Source organism: Panthera pardus, unplaced genomic scaffold, assembly GCF_024362965.1.
Source record: "Panthera pardus isolate Hobbes unplaced genomic scaffold, ASM2436296v1 HiC_scaffold_8, whole genome shotgun sequence".
In the NCBI taxonomy this organism is placed as follows: Eukaryota; Metazoa; Chordata; class Mammalia; order Carnivora; family Felidae; genus Panthera; species Panthera pardus.
Window position 1 is genome coordinate 26,801,868 of NW_026527013.1, and position 24,382 is coordinate 26,826,249.

General features: G+C 37.7%; 1 protein-coding gene across 13 annotated transcripts in view; it reads right to left on the minus strand.

Moving 5' to 3' along the window:
* The window catches only part of CFAP20DC (CFAP20 domain containing), a 238,250-nt gene that overhangs the window by 123,205 nt on the left and 90,663 nt on the right, over positions 1-24,382 (minus strand). For all 13 annotated transcript variants that reach the window (XR_008420166.1, XM_053896827.1, XM_053896829.1 and 10 more), the window contains one exon: positions 2,270-2,426. Coding sequence is in view for 12 of the 13 variants with exons in the window: in XM_053896827.1 (XP_053752802.1) it covers positions 2,270-2,426 (157 nt within the window). In the remaining variant the exon portion in view is untranslated. The remainder of the gene's footprint in view (positions 1-2,269; positions 2,427-24,382) is intronic.

Below are 24,382 nucleotides of genomic sequence, written 5' to 3' on the forward strand. Positions count from 1 at the left end.
ATATCCTATTGTTTGCTTATTTGGAGTTAGAAAGGGAATCTGGGATCCGTTAGCAGCCCATATGGAATTTTAGCCAATTTCCTTGTTTTTAGCCACACTCTTTTATTTCCTGCCTTTGGCAGGGGGCTGCCAATTCTAGAGCCCCTCTGAGCTTCTACATTATGAATCTCATTGGTGAATCTCTCTGTAAACCCACTAGTTTCAGCTTCCTCTGCTCTTCTAAGTCAGTTGTCATTCCTCAATCTTACAAAATTTATGAACACACTTTGTCTGTTGTTAGCTACTCTTCCATAATTTTCATCCTGGTGGGTTTATTACCATTTTTAGTCCTATAATTTTAGTGGGGTTTGAGGAAGGATCAGAGATAAAAACATGTATTTAATATGCCATATTTTGATTTACTCTTTTCCTTACATTTATTTAAAAATATTAATCAGGTTATGATTTACCTCCTATGATCTGATGTAGAATGCACATACATTTCTATAAATTTTGAGGTTTCTTATTAGCTGGGTGCTATTTTTTTAAAAATGAAGTCTTTTGCTTTCTTGTATAGCCTTTTTAAAAAAAATCTTTAACGTTTATTTTTTGAGAGACAGCATGAGCTGGGGAGGAGACAGAGAAAGAGGAGGTCACAGATTCTGAAGCAGGCTTCAGGCTCTGAACTGTCAGCACAGAGCCCGATGTGGGGCTCAAACTCATGAACCATGAGATCATGACCTGAGCCGAAGTTGGATGCTTAACCGACTGAGCCACCCAGGTGCCCCTCTTGTATAGCCTTTAAATGGTACATAAGATGAGTGGCTGGACTTCCTGCCTTGTAATCTCTCTGGGAGCTGTTAATGCACTGCTGTGTTTTGTTATCAAATGAAATTTATAGGCACAGTTTCCTGTTCCACAGAGTGAACCACACAAGGATTTCTCAGACACTCATCCAGACAGAGCACAAGTCTAAAGTCTACTTTATACAAACTTCTAAGAAATCACCTTTGCCATCTTATGTGCTGCTCTGTTTCCTGGGCTTCTAGAAAAATTGATTTTGTTAAAAATAATCCCAGACAAAAATCAAAAGGAAGCATCAGTATTCTCTCAATACTTTCAGTTGTTTAAGACTATCTTAGGAGAGTTTGTGCCATCTTATAAATTCTGGACAGTTCAGTTATCTGCAGAATATATTTATTAATCATATAATTAATCAATGTGTATATTTCCAATCTTTCTGCAAATAATATGAGGAATAACTCAATCATTTTTCTATTTTAACATGATTATTGGAAAATTAATATATAAATGTAATTTCTCCCAAATGAGTTCATGAAATAACCACAGAATAATGAGATAGTATACGTTGGACAATAGCAGAGCTTTATGAATGTTGACATCTTTTGAACACCCTTGTTAATTTGGTGATTTTACTACATCAATGAGTCCTATCTCCTTAGTTGGAAATCAGAAATTTGCTTTGTCAGCCTCCCTTGCAGCATGTGACCTAGCCTCTACAAGTCAGACAGTACAGTCAGACCTACAGAGTCTTTGCCCAGTTACAGTAGCTATTGGGGGTCTTCCTTGGAGCAGTCCTGTGGTGGGAGCTGCGTTTGTTTTTGGCTGTAGCCTCTAAGCCTGATTTTCTGGACATCCTTGAGATTCTATGAACTGGCTAATTTCCTTAAATAAATTCTTTTTTCTGTTTCAACTACCTAGACAGGACTCCATCGCTTGCAACTAAGAACCTCGACGGATTCGCATGGTAAGTGCTATCATAAACAAACAAGAAAAATAACCACAAAAATAAAAAAGATATCTTTGTGACATTCAGCTATACTTAAACACATGATTCAGAGTAAAGAATGACATATGCTACAACATGGATGAATCATGAGGTCTTAGGCTAAGTGAAATAAGCCAACTATAGAGAGACAAATACTGTATGATTTTACTTACATAAGGCAACTAAAATAATTAAATTCATGGAATCAGAGTAGAATGGTGGTTACCAGCAGTTGAGGAGGGGGGAAATGGGAGTTACTAATCGATGGGTTTTGGTCAAGATGAATACGCTCTAGAGATCTGCTATACAGCATTGCACCTGTAGTCAACAATAACATGTTATACACCTAAAAATTTATGAAGAGGACAGATCTCATGTTAAGTGTTTATTCCACAATAACATAGAAAAACCATTTCCATGTACTCATACTATCCAAAGGTGTGTCTAATTTTTAAAAACACAATGGAGGCTTTAAAAATCTTGGTAGCAATTTGAACATACCGTCTTTCTCAGCAGTGTCTTGAGGCTTGCATTTTAAAGTAAAGATCTTCCGTAGCTTACAGTTAGCAGAGACAATAATTCCATCCAATGACTGGAAAACTGCTCCCTTGAATATTTCACTGGTAAATGCTACCAAGTCTATACATAGATTGCACCACTAAAATAAAGGAAAGAAGGGTAAGTACTTTTCAATAATCACATAGGTGAACAAGCCATCTATATGTGGGTAGTCCAGAGAGTGGAGGCAATTATCTGGATCAACTTGCCCCAAAACAACTTTCCCCCTTAAGCAAATCTCTACTTTGGCTTCAGTTTTCTTAAAAATTGCATTGATTCTTCCAAAGAAGTCATTGTAATCTAAACTATACATTGGTCATCTGACTGTAGAGTTCTCATTACAAGGCAAGATTTTGACAACTTTGGGAAATAACTCTGGATCTGTAGGCAGTATGCTAGTGGGAAGCTAATTGCAGGTGCGTTAGACCACTTAAATCTTGAAAATCAGGGATAAGTAGCCAATTGTTCCTTCAAGGGGACTAATTTGATCATAATTAGCCACTTATATTTGTTAAAAAAAATCATGGATGAAATTGGAAGCCGGGTTTAAATTGTGGCCGGTGCTGTCTACTTATAACCAATTAACCTATTGTACAGAAATAGATTCTTCTAAAGAATTTGTAATTATGCCTGGTATTTGTCAGTTTTTAAAGTACTCTTTGCAGGGACTAATTTCTGCCCATTAAACAATTAGACTCCTCAATACTTCATCAAATGAATTCTCTAAATGGTCTGACTGAATTAAAGAAAAGGAGAAAATAATCATTTAGTGAGAAATTAAGACATATTGAAGATTGCAGGACAACAGGAAAAAGAATTTTTGAAATTAAAAGCACAGTAGTATTTAAAGTTGTCTGTACTTCTTTTAAAATATCAGTTTACATAAGGTTCATCTTATTAATCCGTCAAAATTGAAAGTTATATTTATTTATAAAAGAGACAACGATGCTATTTATAAAGGCATATTCTATTCAGGAATGTTGATTTTATTATGAAGGAAAACCTGAGGTTTTTCCACAGGAGAAAAGTAAGACAGATTGCAGCAAGTTACTGATTAAATACAGGAAGTATTAATCATAGGTATCTCAAGAGTAGAATTATATTCCCAGGCAATGGGGATGCTCTTGTTTTTTGGGTGAAAAGAAGTCTGGTGGAATAAGAGGTGGGAAGGAGGGCTGACTGTGATGTGGTAATGAGACTCGCTTGACCTGCAGGGTGGTGAGCTCCGGGGAGGTGTGGGAGGTAATGTTGGATGGGCCAGCAAGCCAGGTTCTGGAGGGGCAGAAAGATCAGGAGAACCTTGGACTCCAGAGGGTAAGGTGTCATTGCAGCTCTTGAAGGAGAATGTGACAAGAATGGAGTAATGGGAATTCTAGAGTATCCTTGATGCAGGAATATTTGGGGGTGGGAGGAAGGCTGAGGTAGAGTGGAGACAGACTGAGGCACAGGAAGACTAGTCAGTCAGTCAGTCAGTCAGTCACTTAAGCATGACATGAGGAGGGTCTTGTAGAGGGCTAGTATTGGGGGTGGGATATAAGGGACAAGTCCAGTAGGCATGCCATGGAATAAATGAAACATCAGGGTTTGGTAAAATCCAGGTTATAGGGGATGGTGCTACTGGGGTTTCCAGCTATCCAGTAATAATTATTAACATTATTAACATCACCATTGTTGTTACGTGGTTCTTATTCTTAAAAGACTTAAGATTATGTACCAATTGCAATCATTCAGCTAGTCTGTCCCAACAGTAACTGTATTCATCCATTCCTCCTCACAGGTGCTTAGCACAGGTGCTAAGAGAAGTCACTGGGTGTGACTCTGACATACAGAAATGAATAAGAGAGTCCTTCCAGTCTGGGAAGGGAGGCAGACATGTGGCATCTGGTATGAACCGTTATTGCAGAGGGGGCTCAATGTGGGAGGATGGGAAAGCTCGGGTAAGGCTTCGTTTTAAAATATTTTAAATGTTTATCTATTTTTGAGAGAGAGAGAGAGAGAGAGAGAGAGAGAGAGAGAGAGAGAGCGAGCATGAGTGGGGAAAGGGCAGAGATAGAGGGAAACACAGAATCTGAAGCAGGCTCCAGGCTCTGAGCTGTCAGCACAGAGCCTGATGTGGGGCTTGAACTCACAGACTGCAAAATCATGAGCCAAGACGAAGTCGGACGCTTAACTAACTGAGCCACCCAGGTGCCCCAGGAAAGACTTCTTAAAAAAAAATTTAAAAAATGCCATGATATTATATGTAAATATAAGCCCAAACATAGCAAATTTTATACAAAATGTAGTTCTTGTCATTTCTCCACTCTTCTAATCATACTGTCATCTCTTAACTGTTTCTTCTCTCTGTATTTTTAAATAATACCTTTTGATTTATCAATTTTAGACATTATGTACTGTTTTCCTGTTATGGTAGATAAGACTTGTAGTTCACTTAACACTCTACTTCCTCTACTTCATCTTCCATAGGTAATTATCTCTCCTTTCTTTTTTTCTTTTTCCTCAAAATTAATATTCTGTGTTTTCCTTTTTGTGACTATGTAAATATTGTACACAACTAAGCCAAGTGATGCTCTATGATTACCTTTCTTCATGCAACTTCTTTGTAATTCTAGGGTTAATGATTGCTTTTAAAATTATCTGCTTTATTGCATTTGAATCCAAGTTTTCCTATATCTAGGAAAGGAAAGGCTTGGAGGTGACATTTGAGTTTGGTTTTGAACAAGGAATAATAGTTTCCAGGTCCAAGGTGACATGGGAACATGCTGGTCATTTCCTCTCAGGGCCCTGCCCTTTATTCCCTACTTCTGTGAACCCTCCTACTGGCTGCACCTGTATACCCCATCAGACTCCATCAGCTTGGCTTGGGAATTGGTGTCCACTTTCTTCAAAAACTCTGAGTCCCAGGAAACCAGGCCCTTACCCATAACACACTTTTCTTATCCATCATAGTCAAGCTGCTTTTATTTCTTCTGCCTGGATTCATGCATCATAGAAAGTACTCAACAAATAATGATCTGCATGTGTATGTGCATGATGTAGGAAGACATACATATACATACATGCCAACACACATACTTTCAATCTTTCATTTTATTTTTCTAAGGTTTTATTTTAATTCCAGTTGGTTAACATACAGTGTTACATTAGTTTTAGGTGTACAATATGATGATTCAACACTTCCATACATCACCCGGTGCTCGTCACAAGTGCACTTTTTAATCCCCATCACCTATTTCACCCATCTGGTAACCATCAGTTTGCTCTCTATAGTTAAGAGTCTGTTTCTTGGTTTGCTCTTTTCTTCCTCTTTGTTTCTTAAATTTCACATATGAGTGAAATCATATGGTATTTGTCTTTATCTGACTTAATTTTGTTTAGTATTATACTCTTTAGCTCCATCCCAAGTCACTGCAAATGGTAAGATTTCATTCCTTTTTTATGGCTGAGTAATATTCCATCACACACACACACACACACACACACACACACACACACACACACACACGCACACACACCACTTTTTCTTTATCCACTCATCAGTCAATGGACACTTGGGCTGTTTCCATAATTTGAGTATTGTAGATGATGCTACTTTAAACACTGGGGTGCATATATTCCTTTAAATTACTTTGAAGTATTTTTGTATTCTTTGGGTAAATACCTACTAGTGCAATTTCTGGATTGTATGGTAGTTCTATTTTTTAACTTTTTGAAGACTTTCATACTGTTTTCCAGAGTGGCTGCACCAGTTTGTATTCCCACCAACAGTGCAAGAGCATTCTCCTTTCTTCACATCCTTGCTAATATCTGTTGTTTCTTGTGTTGTTGATTTTAGCCATTCGGACGGGTGTGAGGTGATATCTTATTGTAGTTTTGATTTGCCATTTCCCTGATGATAAGTGATGCTGAACATCGTTTCATGTGTCTGTTGGCTATCTGTCTGTTTTCTTTGGAAAAATGTCTATTCATGTCTTTTGCCCATGTTTTGTAACTTGGATTGTTTGGTTTGGGGTGTTGAGTTGTATAGTTTCTTTATATTTTGGTATTAACCCTTCATCAAATATCATTTCCAAATATCTTCTCCCATTCTGTAGGTTGCCCTCTAGTTTTGTTGATTGTGCAGACCTTTTAATTTTGATGTAGTCCCAATAGTTTATTATTGCTTTTGTTTCCCTTGCCTCAGGAGATATACCTAGAAAGAAGTTGCTATGGCTGATGTCAAAGAATTTATTGCCTCTATTCTCTTCTAGGATTTGTATGGTTTCAGGTCTCACATTTAGGTCTTTAATCCATTTTGAATTTATTTTTGTGTTTAGTGTAAGAAAGTCCAATTTCATTCTTTTGTATGTTGCTGTGCAGTTTTCCTAACACCATTTGTTGAAAAGACAGTCTTTTTCCTATTGGATTTTCTTTCCTGCTTTGTCAAAGATTAATTAACCATATAACTGCTGGTTCATTTCTGGGTTTTCTATTCTGTTCCATTGATCTATGTGTCTTGTTGTGTGCCAGTACCATACTGTTTTGATTACTACAGCTTTGTAATATAACTTGAAGTACAGATTTGGGATGCCTCCAGCTTTGCTTTTCAAGATTGCTTTGACTATTGGGATATTTTGTGGTTCTATACAAATTTTAATATTCTTTGTTCTAGTTCTGTGAAAAATGCTGTTGGTATTTTGATATGGATTGTATTAAGTGTGTAGATTGCTTTGGGTAGTATAGACATTTTAACAATATTTGTTCTTCCAATCCATGAACATAGAACATCTTTCCATTTCTTTGTGTCATCTTCATTTCTTTCATCGGTGTTTTATAGTTTTCTGAGTACATACAGGTCTTTCATCTCTTTGGTAGGTTTATTCCTAGGTATCTTATTGTTTTTGGTACAATGAGATTGATTCCTTAATTTTTCTTTCTGCTGCTTCATTATTGGTAAATAGAAATTCAATGGATTTTATATGTTGGTATTGTATCCTGCAACTTTATTGAATTCACTTATCAGTTCTAGCAGTTTTTTGGTGAGGTCCTTTGAGTTTTCTAAATATATAGTATCATGTCATCTGCAAATAGTGAAATTTCTACTTCTTCCTTGGTGATCTGGGTATCTTTTATTTCTTTTTGTTGTCTGACTGCTGTGGCTAAGACTTCCAGTACTATGTTGAATAAAAGTGATGAGGGTGGACATTCCTGTTTTGTTCCTGTCTGGAGAGGAAGAGCTCTCAACTCTTCCCCATTTAGGATGATATTAGCTGTGGGTTTTCCATATATGACCTTTATTATGGTGAGATATGTTCCCTCTAAACCTACTTTGTTGAGGATTTTTATCATGAATGGATGTTGTACTTTGTCAAATGTTTTGTTTACATCTTTTGAAATGATTATATGGTTCTTACCCTCTCTTTTATTTATGTGATATATCACATTAATTGATTTGCAAATATTGAAACACCTTTCAACCCAGGAATAAGTCCCACTTGATTGTGATAAATGATTTAAAAAATTTTTTTTAATGTTTATTTACTTTTGGGAGACAGAGAGAGAGAGTGGGGGAGGGGCAGAGAGAGAGAGAGGGAGACACAGAATCTGAAGCAGGCTCCAGGCTCTGAGCTGTCAGCACAGAGCCCGACGCAGGACTCAAACTCATGGGCTGTGTGATCATGACCTGAGACGAAGTCTGACACAACTGACTGAGCCACCCAGGCGCCCGGAATGATTTTTTTAAATGTATTGTTGGATTCGGGTTGCTAGTATTTTATAGAGGACTTTTTGTATCTATGTCTACCAGAGATAATGGCCTGTAGTTCTCTTTTTTTGTGTGGTGTCTTTATCTAGTTTTGGTATCAGATTAATGCTGACCTCATAGAATGAATTTGAAAGCTGTCTGGGGGGCCCTGGGTGGCTCAGTCTGACTTCAGCTCAGGTCATGATCTCACAGTTCGTGAGTTCAAGCCCCACATCAGGCTCTGTGCTGACAGCTCAGAGCTGTCAGGGCCTGGAGCCTGCTTCAGATTCTGTGTCTCCCTCTCTCTCTTTGTCCCTCTCCTGCTTGCACTCGATCTCTCTCAAAAATAAATAAACATTAAAAAATAAAAAAAAAAGAAAGCTGTCTGTCCTTCCTTTTCTACTTTTTAAAATGTTTGGTAGAATTCACCTGTGAAGCCATATGGTCCTGGACTTTTGTTTTTTGGGGAGTTTTTTGATTACTGATTCAATTTCTTTGCTGGTTATTGGTCTCTTCAAGTTTTCTATTTCTTCCTGTTCTAGTTTTGGTAGTTTATATGTTTCTAGGAATTAATCCATGTCTTCCAGGTTGTCCAATTTGTTGGCATATATTCTTTCATAATATTCTTTTATGATTGTATTTCTGTGGTTTTGGTTGTTATTTCTCTCCTGTCATTTGTGATTTATTTGGATCCTTTCTCTTGTAGTTTTTTCTGGCTAGAGGTTATCAATTTTATTGACTTTTTCCAAAGAACCAGCTCCTGGTTTCATTAATCTGTTTTATTGTTTTTGTTTGTTTGTTTCTGTATCATTTGTCTCTTCTCTAATCTTTATTATTTCCTTCCTTCTGCTGGCTTTATGCTTTGTTTGTTGTTCTTTCTCTAGCTCCTTTAGGTGTAAGTTTAGGTTGTTTGAGATTTTTCTTGCTTCTTCAGATAAGCCTATATTGCTGTATACTTTCCTCTTAGGACCATTTTTGCTGCATCCCAGAGGTTTTGGACTGTTGTGTTTTCATTTTCATTTGTTTCCATGTACTCTTTTATTTCTTCTTTTATTTCCTGTTTTACCCACTCATTGTTTAGTAAAATGTTATTTAACCTCCATGTATTTGTGGTCTTTCCAGATTTTTTCTTGCGGCTGACTTCTAGTTTCACAGTGTTGTAGTTAGGGTAAAAATGTGCATGGTATGATTTCAATCTTATTTGTTGAGGCCTGTTTTGTGGCCTGATACATGATCCGTTTTGGAGAATGTTTTGTGTGCGCTTGAAAAGAATGTGTATTCTGCTGTTTTAGGATGGAGTGTTCTGATTATATCTGTTAAGTCCATCTGGTACAGTGTGCAATTCAAAGCCATGGTTCCCTTGTTGATTTTCTATTTAGGTGATCTGCCCATTGAAGTAAACGGGGTGTTAAAGTCCCCTATTATTGTATTGTTATAATGAGTTCCTTTATGTTTGTTGTTAATTGTTTTATATATTTGGGTGCTCTCATGTTGGTACATAAATATTTGTAATTGTGAGATCTTCTTGTTGGGTTGTCCCTTTTACTATGATATAGTGCCCTTCTTTATCTCATTATAGTCTTTGTTTTAAAGTCCAGTTGTCCAATATAAGTATTATTCCTCCAGCTTTCTTTTGACATCCATTTGTGTGATAAATGTTTCTCTATCTCCCTAATTTTTTTAAAATTTAAATTCAAGTTAGTTAACGTACAGTGTAGTCTTGGCATGAGGAGTAGAACCAGTGATTCATCTCATACATATGACATCCAGTGCTCATACCAACAAGTGCTCTCCTTAATGCCCATCACCAATTTAACCCACCCCCCACCCACCTCCCCTCCAGCAGCCCTCAGTTTGTTCTCTGTATTTAAGAGCCTTATGATTTCCCTGTCTCTGTTTTTATCTTATTTTTCCTTCCCTTTTGCTATGTTCATCTGCTGAGTTTCTCAAATCCCACATATGAGTGAAATCATATATATTTCTCTGACTGACATATCTTACTTAGCATAATACCCTCTAGTTCCATCCACATTGTTGCAAATGGCAAGATTTCATTCTTTTTCATCACCAAGTAGTATTCCATTGTATGTATATACCACATCTTCTTTATCATTCATCAGTTGATGGGCATTTAGGCTCTTTCAATAATTTGACTATTGCTGACAGCAGCACTATCAACATCCCCCTCACTTTCAATGTGCAGGTGTCTTTAGGTCTAAAATGAGTCTCCTGTAGGCACTGTATTGGTGGATATGGTTTGTATCCATTCTGGCACCCTATGTCTTTTGACTGGAGTGTTAGTCCATTTACAGAGTATTACTGGTAGATATGTGTTTAGTACCATTTTATTATTATTTTGTTTCTGGAGATTTTCTCTGATCCTTTCTTGACTTTCTCTCTTTCATGTTTTGATGATTTTCTTTAGTGATATATTTGGGTTTCTTTTTCTTTATTTTTTGCATGTTTATTTATTAGTGGCTTTTGATATATGGTTACCATTAGGTTTGTATATAACTGCTTCCTCATATAGCAGTCTATACTAAGTTGATGGTCATTTAGGTATGAATCCATTCTTTTCTCCTCTCCTCCCCAAACTTTAGGTATATGTTATTATATTTTATTCTCCCCTTTTGAATTCCTTACTTAGTTTTTACAGAAATATTCACTTTCATTATTTTTGTGTTTTCTACCATCATACTATCCTTTTTCGTCTCTTCTTTCTAGTCAAAGAGTCCTCTTTAATAGTTCTAGCAGGACTCGCTTGGTAGTCACAAACTCCTTTAGTTTATATTTTCCTGGGAAACTCTCTCTCTCCTATTCTGAATGAGAACCTTGCTGGATAGAGCATTTTGACCACAAATTTTTCTCATTAAGCACTTTGAATACATCATGACACTCCCTTCTGGCTTGCAAAGTTTCTGTAGAAAAATTTCTGCTTGACTTATGGGTTTTCCCTGGTAAGTTAATGACTTTTCTTGCATTGCTCATTTTAAGATTTTTTTCTTTATCGTTATATTTTGCAAGTTCAATTACAATATGTCATGGTGTGGGTCTGCTTTTGTTGATTTTGAGGAGAGTTCTCTGTGCCTCCTGGATAAGGCAAGTTTTCAGATATTATTTCTTCAAATAAACTTTCTGTCGCCCTTTCTTGCTCTTCTTCTTCTGGGACTCCTATAAATATGAATGTTATTACATTTGATGGAGTCACTGTAAGTGACTAAGTCCACCTAAGTCTACTCTTGTTTTGTGTAATTCTTTTTTATCTTTATTATTCAGCTTGATAACTTATCATTACTCTGTCTTCTACATCACTAATTTGCTCCTCTGCTTCTTCCATCCTGCTATTCCTTTCATCAAGTGTGTTTCTCATTTCTTTTTCTGAATCCTTTACCTCTAAGTTATTCCTTGTCTCTATGTTAAGGGTCACATTCGTGCCTTCCACTCTTTTCTCAAGTCCAGTAACTATCCTTATGGTCACTGTTTGAAATTCTCTGTCAAGCATGTTATTTGTCCATTTCACTTAGATCTCTGGCCGTAGCCTTGTCTTATTCTTTCACTTGGGATAAATTTTTAGTCTCATTTAGTCTGCTTCTCTATGTCTGTTTCTGTGTGTTACGAAAGTCAGTTTTGTCTTCTGAACTTGAAAGTAGTGACTTTATAAAGAGGTCCTGGGGCACCCTGTAGTGCCCTGTTCCCCTAAACCTGGCACTTCAGGAGAGCATCCTGTATGTGTTGCTTATACCCTGCTGCTATGTTTGAGCCACTTTTCCTTTCAGTGCAATTATCCACACTGACTCTCTGCCTTTTGTGGGCTGTGCTTACTCTCTGTGGTGTGAGTGGGACCCAGGCATGGCAGATTTGAGAGGGTGTGCCTGCCGGGGAATTTGGGAGTGGGGTGGCAGTATCAGCAAAGTCTGCACTGGGGCACTCCAAAATGCTGTAGTGGTGGGGGCCGCATTCTGAAGCTGCCAGGGGTGCGAGACTAGGCATGGTGAGCAAAGATGACTGGACAGGGTGGGCCCTGCACACAAAGGGTGGCTGGGGTTCATGATTGGGTGTGGTGCAGTGTCTAGGCCAGCGTGGTGACTGCACGTGGTGTGCAGTGGTGGTGGGTGGGGTGCACTGTGTGGCTTTCACAAAATTTGTCCTGAGCTGAGGGCTGAAGCCAGCAGGCTTGGAGTCGGCTAGTTCTCAACAGAACCTGTGGGCATGGCACACTGCCAGTGGGTCAGGCAGCAAGTATCTGTGCAGCTCCACTTCTCAAAGGTGGCTCTGTACTTATGCTAGGAGATGGGGGAGGAAAATGGCATCTGCGAGTTCCCTTGCTTTCAGAGAAGTCCCCCAGCACGCTCTGGAATCAGTATGTGCAGATCTGTCTCCCATTTGCCCCCATGGTTGTGCAAACTACTGTTTTTTTTTGTTGCCTTTCCATGCAGACTGCTGTCTCTTTCAGGGTGGAGGCCCAGCTATTACTCACCCTCCTGGCTTGCCCACCACTGAGTCAGCTGACTTTTAAAGCCCTAGGTACCACTGGTCTTATAAACTCATGGAATTCAGCCCCTCTGGTTTTTTTTTAACGTTTATTCATTTTTTGATGGGGTGTGAGTAGGGGAGGGGCAGAGAGAGAGCAAGACGCAGAATCTGAAGCATGTTCTAGGCTCTGAGCTGTCAGCACAGAGTCTGATGCAGGGCTCAAACTCACAAACTGTGAGATTGTGACCTGAGCCAAAGTTGTCCACTTAGCCACTTAACTGCTTAACTGACTGAACCATCCAGGTGCTCCCCCCTTTTAAAGTGAACTCTACACCCAATGTGGTGTTTGAACTCATAACCCTAAGATCAAGAGTCATATGCTCTACCAGCTGAGCCAGCCAGGTACCTCAGGCCCTCTGGTTTTTAAAGCCAAATGTTATGGGGATTAGTCTTCGCTGTGTGAGCCCCCTGGTGCAAGGGTCCATTTATCTGCCCTCTTTGCACGCAGCTCCCTCCCTCCTGCAGGCAGCCTCCCTCTGCCTTTCTGCCCTTTCTAAACTTTTGGTTGCAGCTTCTTCTCTATATTTAGTTGAGGAATTTGTTCCTCCAGTCTTCAGATTACCCTCCGGTTTGTTGACTTGGATGTGGACGATACCTAGTCGAAATGTGGGATGGGGTGAGCTCAGGGTCCTCCTACTCCACCATCTTCCCAAGCTCTCCCTCAAGCAAAATCCTCAAACTCTCATTTTATAATCACTCAACTAACCCCATAAATGTGTGGGAACTGATAATTAGTGCATTCATCTCTTAGAGGTACAGATGGGAGTAGCTCCTGAGAAAGATGGGAATAACTTTCATAAGTCTCCACTGGCTAGAGGAAATAGAAATTACTGTTTTTTAGCTGGTATCTGTAAAGGTTCCACTTTTCATAAGCTTCAACAAATAACTCATTATTCATATAAACACTGTGATAGGCTTTTGGGAGTTTCAGAAGAGTATGAACTCTCTACTACCAATATGTGGCTTATCTGATTTATAGTTGATCTTTTTTTCTTTAAATTAAAAAAAAAATTTTTTTTTGAGAGACAAAGTGCAAGCAGGGGAGGGGCAGAGAGAGAGGGAGACACAGAATCCTAACCAAGAGCTGGGCTCCAAGCTGTCAGCACAGAGCTTGATGTGGGGCTCAAACCCACGAACCGTGAGATCATGACCTGAGCTGAAGTTGGATGCTCAACCAACTGAGCAACCCAGGCACCCCAATAGTTAATCTTTATAAAAGATTATTTTCTTTATTCTTGGTGATCAACCAGTCTTAAAATCCCTTTTTTGACATTTTTCTTGACCTCTAATCACTTTCTTCCTATGTGTAACTCTAGTCTAGCAAAGAATTCTTGATTTACAATATTCCTAATTATGGGCTTAAAAATTATGTACCAGAAAGACAGCAATCTGACAGAGAAAAGACAGTTTTGCTTAGTTTGTTGCTTCAATTAGTAAGAGAGTTTATACTATTTAGCTCCAGCATGGAATTCTGCATAAAGGAATTGGCTGGCAAACGGCAAAAGAATGATTCAAAGCATGAATTTCTAGGTTTTACAGATTCATGTTTTGGCCCTATGGCTTTATTATATACTGGTGTAAGGCCAGTAGACTGTGTGAACACACACACACACACACACACACACACACACACACACCGGTCAAATGCATGCAATAACAAGTTCTTGGTCGTCCAGCACTTTCTGATTTTCCTTGCCATTACTGCAGGAAAGATGTGAAGATAATCGGATTCATTTTGCCAGTGTAGAAAGAGCCTGAGTCACTGCGCACAGCTCTAGCTAGTGGTGCCTTTCTAAAAGGAAACAACAAATAAGAAACCACAATTTCATAGCCTAGCAATCCTAAAGTACATCTCTTCTCTCAATTTTAGAACCTCATTCTGTTTTTGTGTTCCTAAAATGATAACAAGGAATGGGGTTTAAAGACATTTATTCTTGTGCCCTTTAAAATAATATTTCACATGTTAGCTTTAATATCTCCGTAGAAAATCTGCTTACAATGGCCATATTCATCTCAATCACCATCATATTGTTTATTAAATGGTGTAAGCAGAAATCAAAATAGCAGTTTTATATCTGAATGGTCAAGAGAAGCAATTACCTATTACTACTATATAAAAAACAGTTTCCTGAGGAAAAGCAAATCTTGACAAGTCCTTACGCAGAGACAGGGAAGTTAAGGAGAAGTTGGGGCTGTTGGTGCTGCAGCTCCTGGTTGAACCACAGAAAAGCAAGCTCCTTATAACGTATCTTCATGATGCCTATTTAGCAGTTGACCCCCACCTCCCATTCTTAATCTGCATTGAGCACACAGTCTCTTCCTGAAATAGCAGCCCATCTTTCTCCTGCTAATTCTCAAGTCATCTTTCACTGTGCCCTCTGAAATCCTTACTATTGAAAAGTACTTACATCCTCTGTATTTTTCTTAGGGTCCTGCAATACCCTACTTTAACTGAAACCTGGCTTTTCTCTAAGATATTAGCTTTCAACTCTGGAGTTGAAGCTCACTTATGGAGTTCACATGGGCTTCTACAACCTCTGATTTTGAGGCCATGGGGCTAGGTCGCATTGGGAGAGGGCTTAAACTTCCTATTGGGAACCCCATCTTCTTTAAGTCTGAGGCATTGCATTCACAGGTTCTTCTACCCTTTTAAATTCACTGATCTTCAGTTCAGTCCCTGGTCACTCCCACTTCTGCAGACACACTGTTGCCAGCCCACATACACATTCCCGAAAAATGCTGGGACCAGATTCACCTTACCTTCTATAGTACTGTCCAATACCCTGAGTCCCTTAACCTCCTTTCCCTCAAAAGCTTCTTCACCTCTTCACTCAGTAATCCACTCAGATGGCCACATCCTGAGATTTAACTTCATTTCTCTGAAACACTTAACTTTTAAAATTTGGAATTAGAAATTACTTTCTATTATCTAATTATAATATTCTGTTCTTTAACCTGTCTGGAAATTCCCTCCAGTTAAACCCTCCTGGCAACTCCTTTTAAATACATTCCTCCTAGGGATGCAAGAGTGTGGGCTCTGGAGCTTATCTGCCTGGGTTTGGATTCCACCTCCACCATTTACCAGTTAGATAATCTTCACAGTTACTTAACCTCTCTGTGCCTTGCTTTCCTCATTTGTAAAATGATGGTAATTATAATACATCTCTCAGAGTTGTTAGGATTAAATGTTTGAATACATGTAAGCACTTATAATAGCGCCTAACATATATATGCTTAACATATGTTAACCATACAATCTTTTTGACTTTCATACCACAAAATACACAGACTTTAAGGGAACAGTTTGATGATTCTGACCATTCATTCACCTGCATACCATCAAGTTATAAAGCATTTCAGTCACTCCAGAAAGATCTTTTGTGCTGCTTCCCTGTCAATCTCAAACTCACCCCTCTCAAGGGCAACCACTAATTTCTTTCACCTTAGATTAGTTTTGTCTATTACTTTATATACATGGAATCATAGTAAATGGCTTCTTTCACTGGGCTTAATACTTGAGGTTCATCAACGTTGTTGCATGTATTAGTAATCCATTCTTGTTTTGCAGAGTAGTACCCCATTCTGTGAATATACCACAATTTAACTGTTCAATCTTCTGTTGTGGGACATATGGGTTATTTCAAGATTTTGGCTTTTATAAATAAAGCTATTGTAAAATTCCCATACAAGTAGTTTTGTGTCCACATACTTACATTTCCATGGGTATACACCAAGGAGTGGAATTGTTGGATCAATGGGTAAATGTTTAACTTTATCAGAAACTTCCAAAGATATTTCCAAAGTGGTTATGCTGGAAATTCTCCATCTATGCTGGAAATGTAGGACAATTGCTTTATACCTCACAAGTATTTCGTATTTCCTGTGTCTTTTATTTTAGCCATTCTAGTGGGTGAAGTAATGTAACTGTGTTTTTCATTCGAATTCCCCTGAAGCTGGAGCTCCCTGGAGCTCTTCACATGTTTATTTGATTGCATAATCTTTGTGAAGAGCTTGTTCAATTGTTTTTGCCTTAAAAATGTCATTTTTTAAATTACACAGTTGTAGAATATATTCTGGATATGTCTTTTGCCAGATATATGTATTAGGAATATTTTCTCCCAGCTGTGGCTTGCATATTCATTTTCTTAAGAATGTCTTTTTGATGAGTGGTTTTAAATTTTGTTGAAGCCCATTTTTGTCAATTTATTCTTTATTAGGGTTAATGTTTTCTGGGTTCTACGAAATCTCCTAAAAGTGTTTATATTTTTAGCATTTAAATTTAGATCTATGATTTATCTTAGTTTTCGTGAATGGTGTGAAGTATGGGTTGCGGTTCATTTTCTTTTCCCCATATGGATGCTCAGAAGTTCTAGTTCTGAAAAAAGATGCTCCTATCTCTATTAAATTGCTCTCGTGTTTGGTTGAGTATCAACTGACTATATGTGTGTCTATTTCTAAACCTTTAGTGGTACCTATGCCAATAACACATTGGCCTGATTACTGTAGCTTTATACCATGTCTTGAAATCATGAGGTACAATTTTTACATTTTGAAAATTGTTTTGTAACTTAAGACCTTTGAATTCCCATATATATTTTAGAATTTGTTAATAAATTTTGCAAAAACTATTAAAAAAAATTTAAAAAGCCTTGGGCGCCTGGGTGGCTCAATCAGTTAAGTATTCAATTCTTGGTTTCGGCTCAGGTCATGATCTCATGGTTTTGTGAATTCGAGCCCGACGTTGGGCTCTGTGATGGCAGTGCAGAGTCTGCTTGGGATTTTCTGTCTCACTCTCTCTTTGCCCCCTCCCCCACTCGTGCTGTCTCTGTCTCTCTCAAAATAAATAAAAATAAACTTAAAAAAAAAAAGAAGCCTGCTGGATTCTGATTGGGATTAGATTGGATATACATTCTTTGGATCCATAAACAACATGTCTCCACTTATTTAGGTCTTCTTCAGTTTCTGTCAGCAACATTTTATACTTTTCAGTGTAGAGGTCTAGCATATATTTTATTAAATGTATTCCTGAATATTATGTATTTTTGATGCTATTGTAAATATTTTCAAAATTAAAAATTAAAAATAGAATTGTTGAATAACCATATTGTATACCTAAAATGAATATAACTGTTTATGTGAAGTATACTGGAATTAAAATTAAAAACTTAATAAAAATATTTAAAATAAAAATTTTTTTAATTTCAACTGCTTACTGCTATAAACAACTTATATAGAAGTATATAGAAATACAATTGACTTTGGTTCTATCTATGCTATGTTCTGTGACCCTATAAAACTCACTTAATCTAGTAGGTTTTGTTTAGTTTTTGTGGATTGCTTAGAACTGTCTAATTAGAGGATTATATTGTCTGCAAAGAGAGAAAGTTTTACTTCTTTTTTTATGATCTGTATGTGTTTTATTTCTCTTTATTATCTTACTGCACTTGCTGGGACCTCCAATACAATGCTGAATAGAAGTAGAGTACATAACCTTGCTTTGTTCCCTGTCTTAGGGGATAAATAGTCACTTTTTCACCACTAAGTATCATTCAGTTGTAGATTTTTTTTAATGGGAACCCTTTATCAGGTTGAAAAAGCTTCCTTCTATTCCTAGTTTGATGTAAGTTTTAATCATAAATGGCTAATGAATTTTTGTTAAGAGATTTTTCTACATTTATTGAGATGATCTTATGATTTTTTTCTCCATTATTCTGTTAATGTGATCACTTACACTGATTTTCAAATATAAGACCAACCTTGAATACTTGATGTTAAGGATTCATATATTTATGTTCATGAGTGATACTGATTTATAGTTCTCTTTTGGGGATTTTAATGTCTTTGCTGGTTTTGGTATCAGAATTATGCTGAACTCATTTTATTCAATGATTTGGGAAATGTTCATTCTCCTTTATTATCTGAAAGAGTGTTTAAAATTGGTATTATTTTTTTTCTTAAATGTTTGGTAGAATTATACGTAAAGCCTGGATGTCGATTTCTGGACCTGTATTTTCTTTGCAGGAATGTTAATTACAAATTCAATTCCTATAAATAAATATATGGCTATTTTAAATTTTAATTTCCTTTAGTATCCGTTTTAGTAAATTGTCTTTGACAGAAATTTCCCACTTCATCTAAATTGTCAAATTTAATGGCAAAATATTGTTCATAATATTCCTTTATTTTCCCTTTTCCCTTTCATTCTTGATATTGGTAATGTGTGTACTTTTTTTCTTGATTAATATAGCTAACAGCTTATCACTTATTATATCTTTTCAAAGAACAAACTTTTGGTTTTATTTTCTCCACTGTCCATTTTTTTTATGTCATTGATATATTCTCTTGATTATTTAATTCTGCATATTTTAGATGCTTCAGATGCAGGGAAATCTGAGAGAGGAATGTTGAAATCTTCATCTAAAATTGTGTATTTATGTTTCTCTCTTTGTATCTGTTACTTTTAGGTTTGCTATATCTTCTACATGAGATGACTCACTCATCATTATGGAATATGCTTCTTTAAATAATATTCATTTTCCTGCAGTCTACTTTATCTGATATTAACATAGTCACTCTAGCTTTTTTAGAGTTAGTGCTTGCATGGTATAACCTTTTTCTTTTTAAAATTTTCACCTGTGTCTTTAGATTTAATATACCTTTCTTATAAACATTATACTATGGTATCTTGCTTTTTAATTAATCTACAATCTCTGTCTTTTAGTCAGAGAGTTTAGTCCATTTCCATTTAATGTAATTATTCCAATGTTTTTGAGTTTAGGACTACCATCTTGCTATTTGTTTTCAATCTGTCCCATCTGTTCTTTGTTTAGTTCTTTCCTATATTCTTTAGGATTGAATACATTTTTAGTGTCCCATTAATCAATTGGCTGATTGGTTATACTCCCCCCCTTTAAAAAAATTTTTTTTTTATTAAAAATTTTTTTTTTAACGTTTATTTATTTTTGAGACAGAGAGAGACAGAGCATGAACAGGGGAGGGGCAGAGAGAGAGGGAGACACAGAATCTGAAACAGGCTCCCGGCTCCGAGCTGTCAGCACAGAGCCCGACGCGGGGCTCGAACTCATGGACCGTGAGATCATGACCTGAGCCGAAGTCGGACGCTTAACCGACCAAGCCACCCAGGGGCCCCTCCTCCCCTTTTTTTTAATGATTGCACTACAATTTAAAATATGAATCTTTAACTTATCACACTCTAACTTTGGGTAATAATAGAATATCTCATGCTAAGAGCCTAAAAAAACATGTACTAATATCTCTACCATTCTTTTTGTTAATGTCATATATTTCATGTATTTTTCTTCTATACCATTATTATTTTTGCTTTCAACAAATACTTTTAAAGAAATTATGATATGAATAAAGAATCTTTTAGATTCATCTACATATTTAACATTACTGGCACTCTGCTCTCATTTACACCCACATTTCTACCTGGTACATATTTTTTTCAGACTGAAGAACTTCCTTTAATATTTTTGTAGAGCAAGTTTGCTGGCAATAAATTCACCTTTTCAGTCTGAAAATGTTTTTATTTTGCTCCAACTTTTGAAGGATAGTTTCACCAAATAAAGAATTCTAGGTTGACAGGTTTAAAAAAATTTTTCCCCAGCATCATTCCATTATCTTCTTATTCTCATTGCTTCAGATGGGAAGCTGTGATATATTTTATCATTGTTCTCTGGTGTATAATGTATTTTTTCCTCTGGATGTTTTTTAAGATTTTCTCTTTATCATTGATCTTTAGAAATTTATGACATACCAAGGGCATGGTTTTAGGGTTGTTTCTTTTTGTTTGTTTTTTAAGTTATGATACACCATGGTGTGCTGTGGTGTGGTTTTTGAGTGATCTTTAACTCGGTTTGTTGAGCTTACTGGATCTGTGGGTATATTTTTCAAATTTTGAAAAATTTTAACCATCATGTCTATAAATTTTCTTGTGCTCAATCTCCTTGCTTTCCTTCTACTACTATGATTATACACATATTAGACTGGCTGATACTGTTTCATAAGCCATTTGGACAGTACTCATCTCTTTTTGGGCTTTTTTCCTCCTCCCTGTGCTTTTGTTTGAATAGTTTCTATATTTCTGACTTCAATTTTATTGATATTCCACAGTGTTTAACTTGGTGTTAAGTCTAGTGAGTCTCAGTGCCATTTTCTCCATTTTTTCACTGATTTTACTTCTTAAGTCTCTTTCTTATCTGTCCTCCTCATCTACTTCTTTGCTACTGCTCTAATTCAGGCTTATACATCTCACCTACACTTCTGCATTGCCTCTTAACTGGTCACTCAGCCTCTAGCTTTTCCCATTCTGATATCATAGTTATTTTCTAGAATACAGATCATACTACAAAACTCCTCCATGTTAAATATTTTTTAAATTTCTAATGGGCTAAAATTCAAACTTCTCAACATGGCTTTCAATCCCCTTTATGGTTTCATCTAGCTTTTCTTTCTAGCACTGTAATTATGTACATTTGAATCAGTTAGTGGATCAAATGTGACATAAACTTTCATTATTTTTGTTTTTGTGTATTCACAATTTGTCACAAACACCCTATAACATCCCCCAACTTGGCTAGATATATCTTATATTTTCCTTTAATAGCATTTGGTTCCTAAGATTAGCTTGGTGTTCACCAGAGCCCATTATCATTCATTGTTCACGTGTTACATTGCCTCCTCTGCCATAGTATAATCTCTTGATGAGAAAGACTCTGTGTCATTTACCTTTGGATTCCTAACATTTGGCACAGACCTAGACCTGAGCAAGGACTCAATAAATATTTGCCAACTGAAATGAACTATAAATTCAGAAGTTTATTATGACACTATATTCATAAGTCGATAAACATGGATTTATGTCAAGAGAAAATAAAATAATAACTATATCAACCAACATTAACTGAGCGCTTACTATGGGCTTGGCACTATTCTAGGTAATAATTGTTTTGATCTAACAACTCCTCTAGGAAGCAGGTTCTCTTATGTCACCACGTAACTGATGAGAAAATGAAGCACAGAGAGATTAACTGACTTGGTCAAGGGCTCACAGACAGGAGTGACAACCAGAATTTGAATCCCTACAAACTAGCTGTAGAGACCACACTTCAACTCTAACAATATTGTGCCTATTCATGTAATTTATGAGGCAATCATCTGTTTTCCAGAACAAACATTTTTATGTAGTTGTTCCTACTTCACATAACCATTCAGGGCCAGCAAAAGAAGGCATGGGACTGCTCTTCTTTCCCCAAATTTCTTCAACATCCATATTAAACTGACAGGTGAGTAGAGTGAGAAAAACAGGTATTTTTAAATGATATTCTCAAAAAGGAAATGAAAACATTTACAAACCTTCAAATAAGCACCAGAAGGTTATAAACATTCTCTAGTATCTTAACTGTATATCTAAATGATCTTGTGTCTAAGTAAACCTGCTTCCTCTATTTCCTTCTCATTCAGTGACACTCAAGAAATTAAATACTGTTAAAAACCAAAAACTTCTATATCACTAGCTTTAAGGGAAAAATGATCTTTGAAGGGAAGTTTTAAAAACATTATACCACATTTTCAGTTTGTAATAAAAGCCATAACATAATCCAACAGAGTTGTGGTTAAAGAAAGTACAACTTCTAAAGAGTTGTCATTTAAATGACAAACATTGGGTATTTGAGTGGCAAAAGGTTACTAAAAGATTTTGGCATTATAATTTATCATACCACTTCCTTATAGCTCCAATGAATGATTCATGCTCAATGATATTTCATACCTGAACTTCCTATTCAGATACAATTAGATATACTATACATTAATATATACTTTGATGGCAAGACATTGATGTTCATCTGATACCATCACCAACTAACTAAAATTATATTGAAAAAGAAGATTGATTTCAGTGAGTCTTGACTAAGTGGCTATCTCCATTGTTTAATCTGATGGTTATTAATTTTTCAAATTGCCTTACCATTGAAAACCTAAGTTAAGGAAGAGGAGGGAAGATGGCGGTGTAGGAGGACGCTGGGCTCACCGCGCGTCCTGCCGATCACTTAGATTCCACCTACACCTGCCTAAATAACCCAGAAAACCGCCAGAGGATTAACAGAACGGAGTCTCCGGAGCCAAGCGTAGACGAGAGGCCCACGGAAGAGGGTAGGAAGGGCGGCGAGGCAGTGTGCGCTCCACGGACTGGCGGGAGGGAGCCGGGGCGGAGGGGCAGCTCGCCGGCCAAGCAGAGTCCCCGAGTCTGGCAGGCAAAAGCAGAGGGGCCTGACGGACTGTGTTCCGACAGCAAGCGCGACTTAGCGACTTAGCGTCTGGGAGGTCATAAGTTAACAGCTCTGCTCAGAAAGCGGGAAGGCTGGAGGACAAAGGGAGGGAGAGCTGCTGAGCCCCAGGACGACAGAGCTCAGTTTGGTGGGGAACAAAGGTGCTCGCCAGCGCCATCTCCCCCGCCCATCCCCCAGCCAAAATCCCAAAGAGAACCAGTTCCTGCCAGGGAACTTGCTCGCTCTGCGCAAACACCCAACTCTGTGCTTCTGCGGAGCCAAACCTCTGGCAGCAGATCTGACTCCCTCCCGCTGCCACAGGGCCCCTCCTGAAGTGGATCACCTAAGGAGAAGCGAGCTAAGCCTGCCCCTCCTGCCCCCGTGCACCTTGCCTACCCACCCCAGCTAATACGCCAGATCCCCAGCACCACAAGCCTGGCAGTGTGCAAGTAGCCCAGACGGGCCACGCCACCCCACAGTGAATCCCGCCCCTAGGAGAAGGGAAGAGAAGGCACACACCAGTCTGACTGTGGCCCCAGCGGTGGGCTGGGGGCAGACATCAGGTCGGACTGCGGCCCCGCCCACCAACTCCAGTTATACACCACAGCACAGGGGAAGTGCCCTGCAGGTCCTCACCACTCCAGGGACTATCCAAAATGACCAAACGGAAGAATTCCCCTCAGAAGAATCTCCAGGAAATAACAACAGCTAATGAACTGATCAAAAAGGATTTAAATAATATAACAGAAAGTGAATTTAGAATAATAGTCATAAAATTAATCGCTGGGCTTGAAAACAGTATAGAGGACAGCAGAGAATCTCTTGCCACAAAGATCAAGGGACTAAGGAACAGTCACGAGGAACTGAAAAGCGCTTTAAACGAAATGCAAAACAAAATGGAAACGACGATGGCTCGGATTGAAGAGGCAGAGGAGAGAATAGGTGAACTAGAAGATAAAGTTATGGAAAAAGAGGAAGCTGAGAGAAAGAGAGATAAAAAAATCCAGGAGTATGAGGGAAAAATTAGAGAACTAAGTGATACACTAAAAAGAAATAATATACGCATAATTGGTATCCCAGAGGAGGAAGAGAGAGGGAAAGGTGCTGAAGGGGTACTTGAAGAAATTATAGCTGAGAACTTCCCTGGACTGGGGAGGGAAAAAGGCATTGAAATCCAAGAGGCACAGAGAACTCCCTTCAGACGTAACTTGAATCGATCTTCTGCACGACATATCATAGTGAAACTGGCAAAATACAAGGATAAAGAGAAAATTCTGAAAGCAGCAAGGGATAAACGCGCCCTCACATATAAAGGGAGACCTATAAGACTCGTGACTGATCTCTCTTTTGAAACTTGGCAGGCCAGAAAGGATTGGCACGATATCTTCAGTGTGCTAAACAGAAAAAATATGCAGCCGAGAATCCTTTATCCAGCAAGTCTGTCATTTAGAATAGAAGGAGAGATAAAGGTCTTCCCAAACAAACAAAAACTGAAGGAATTTGTCACCA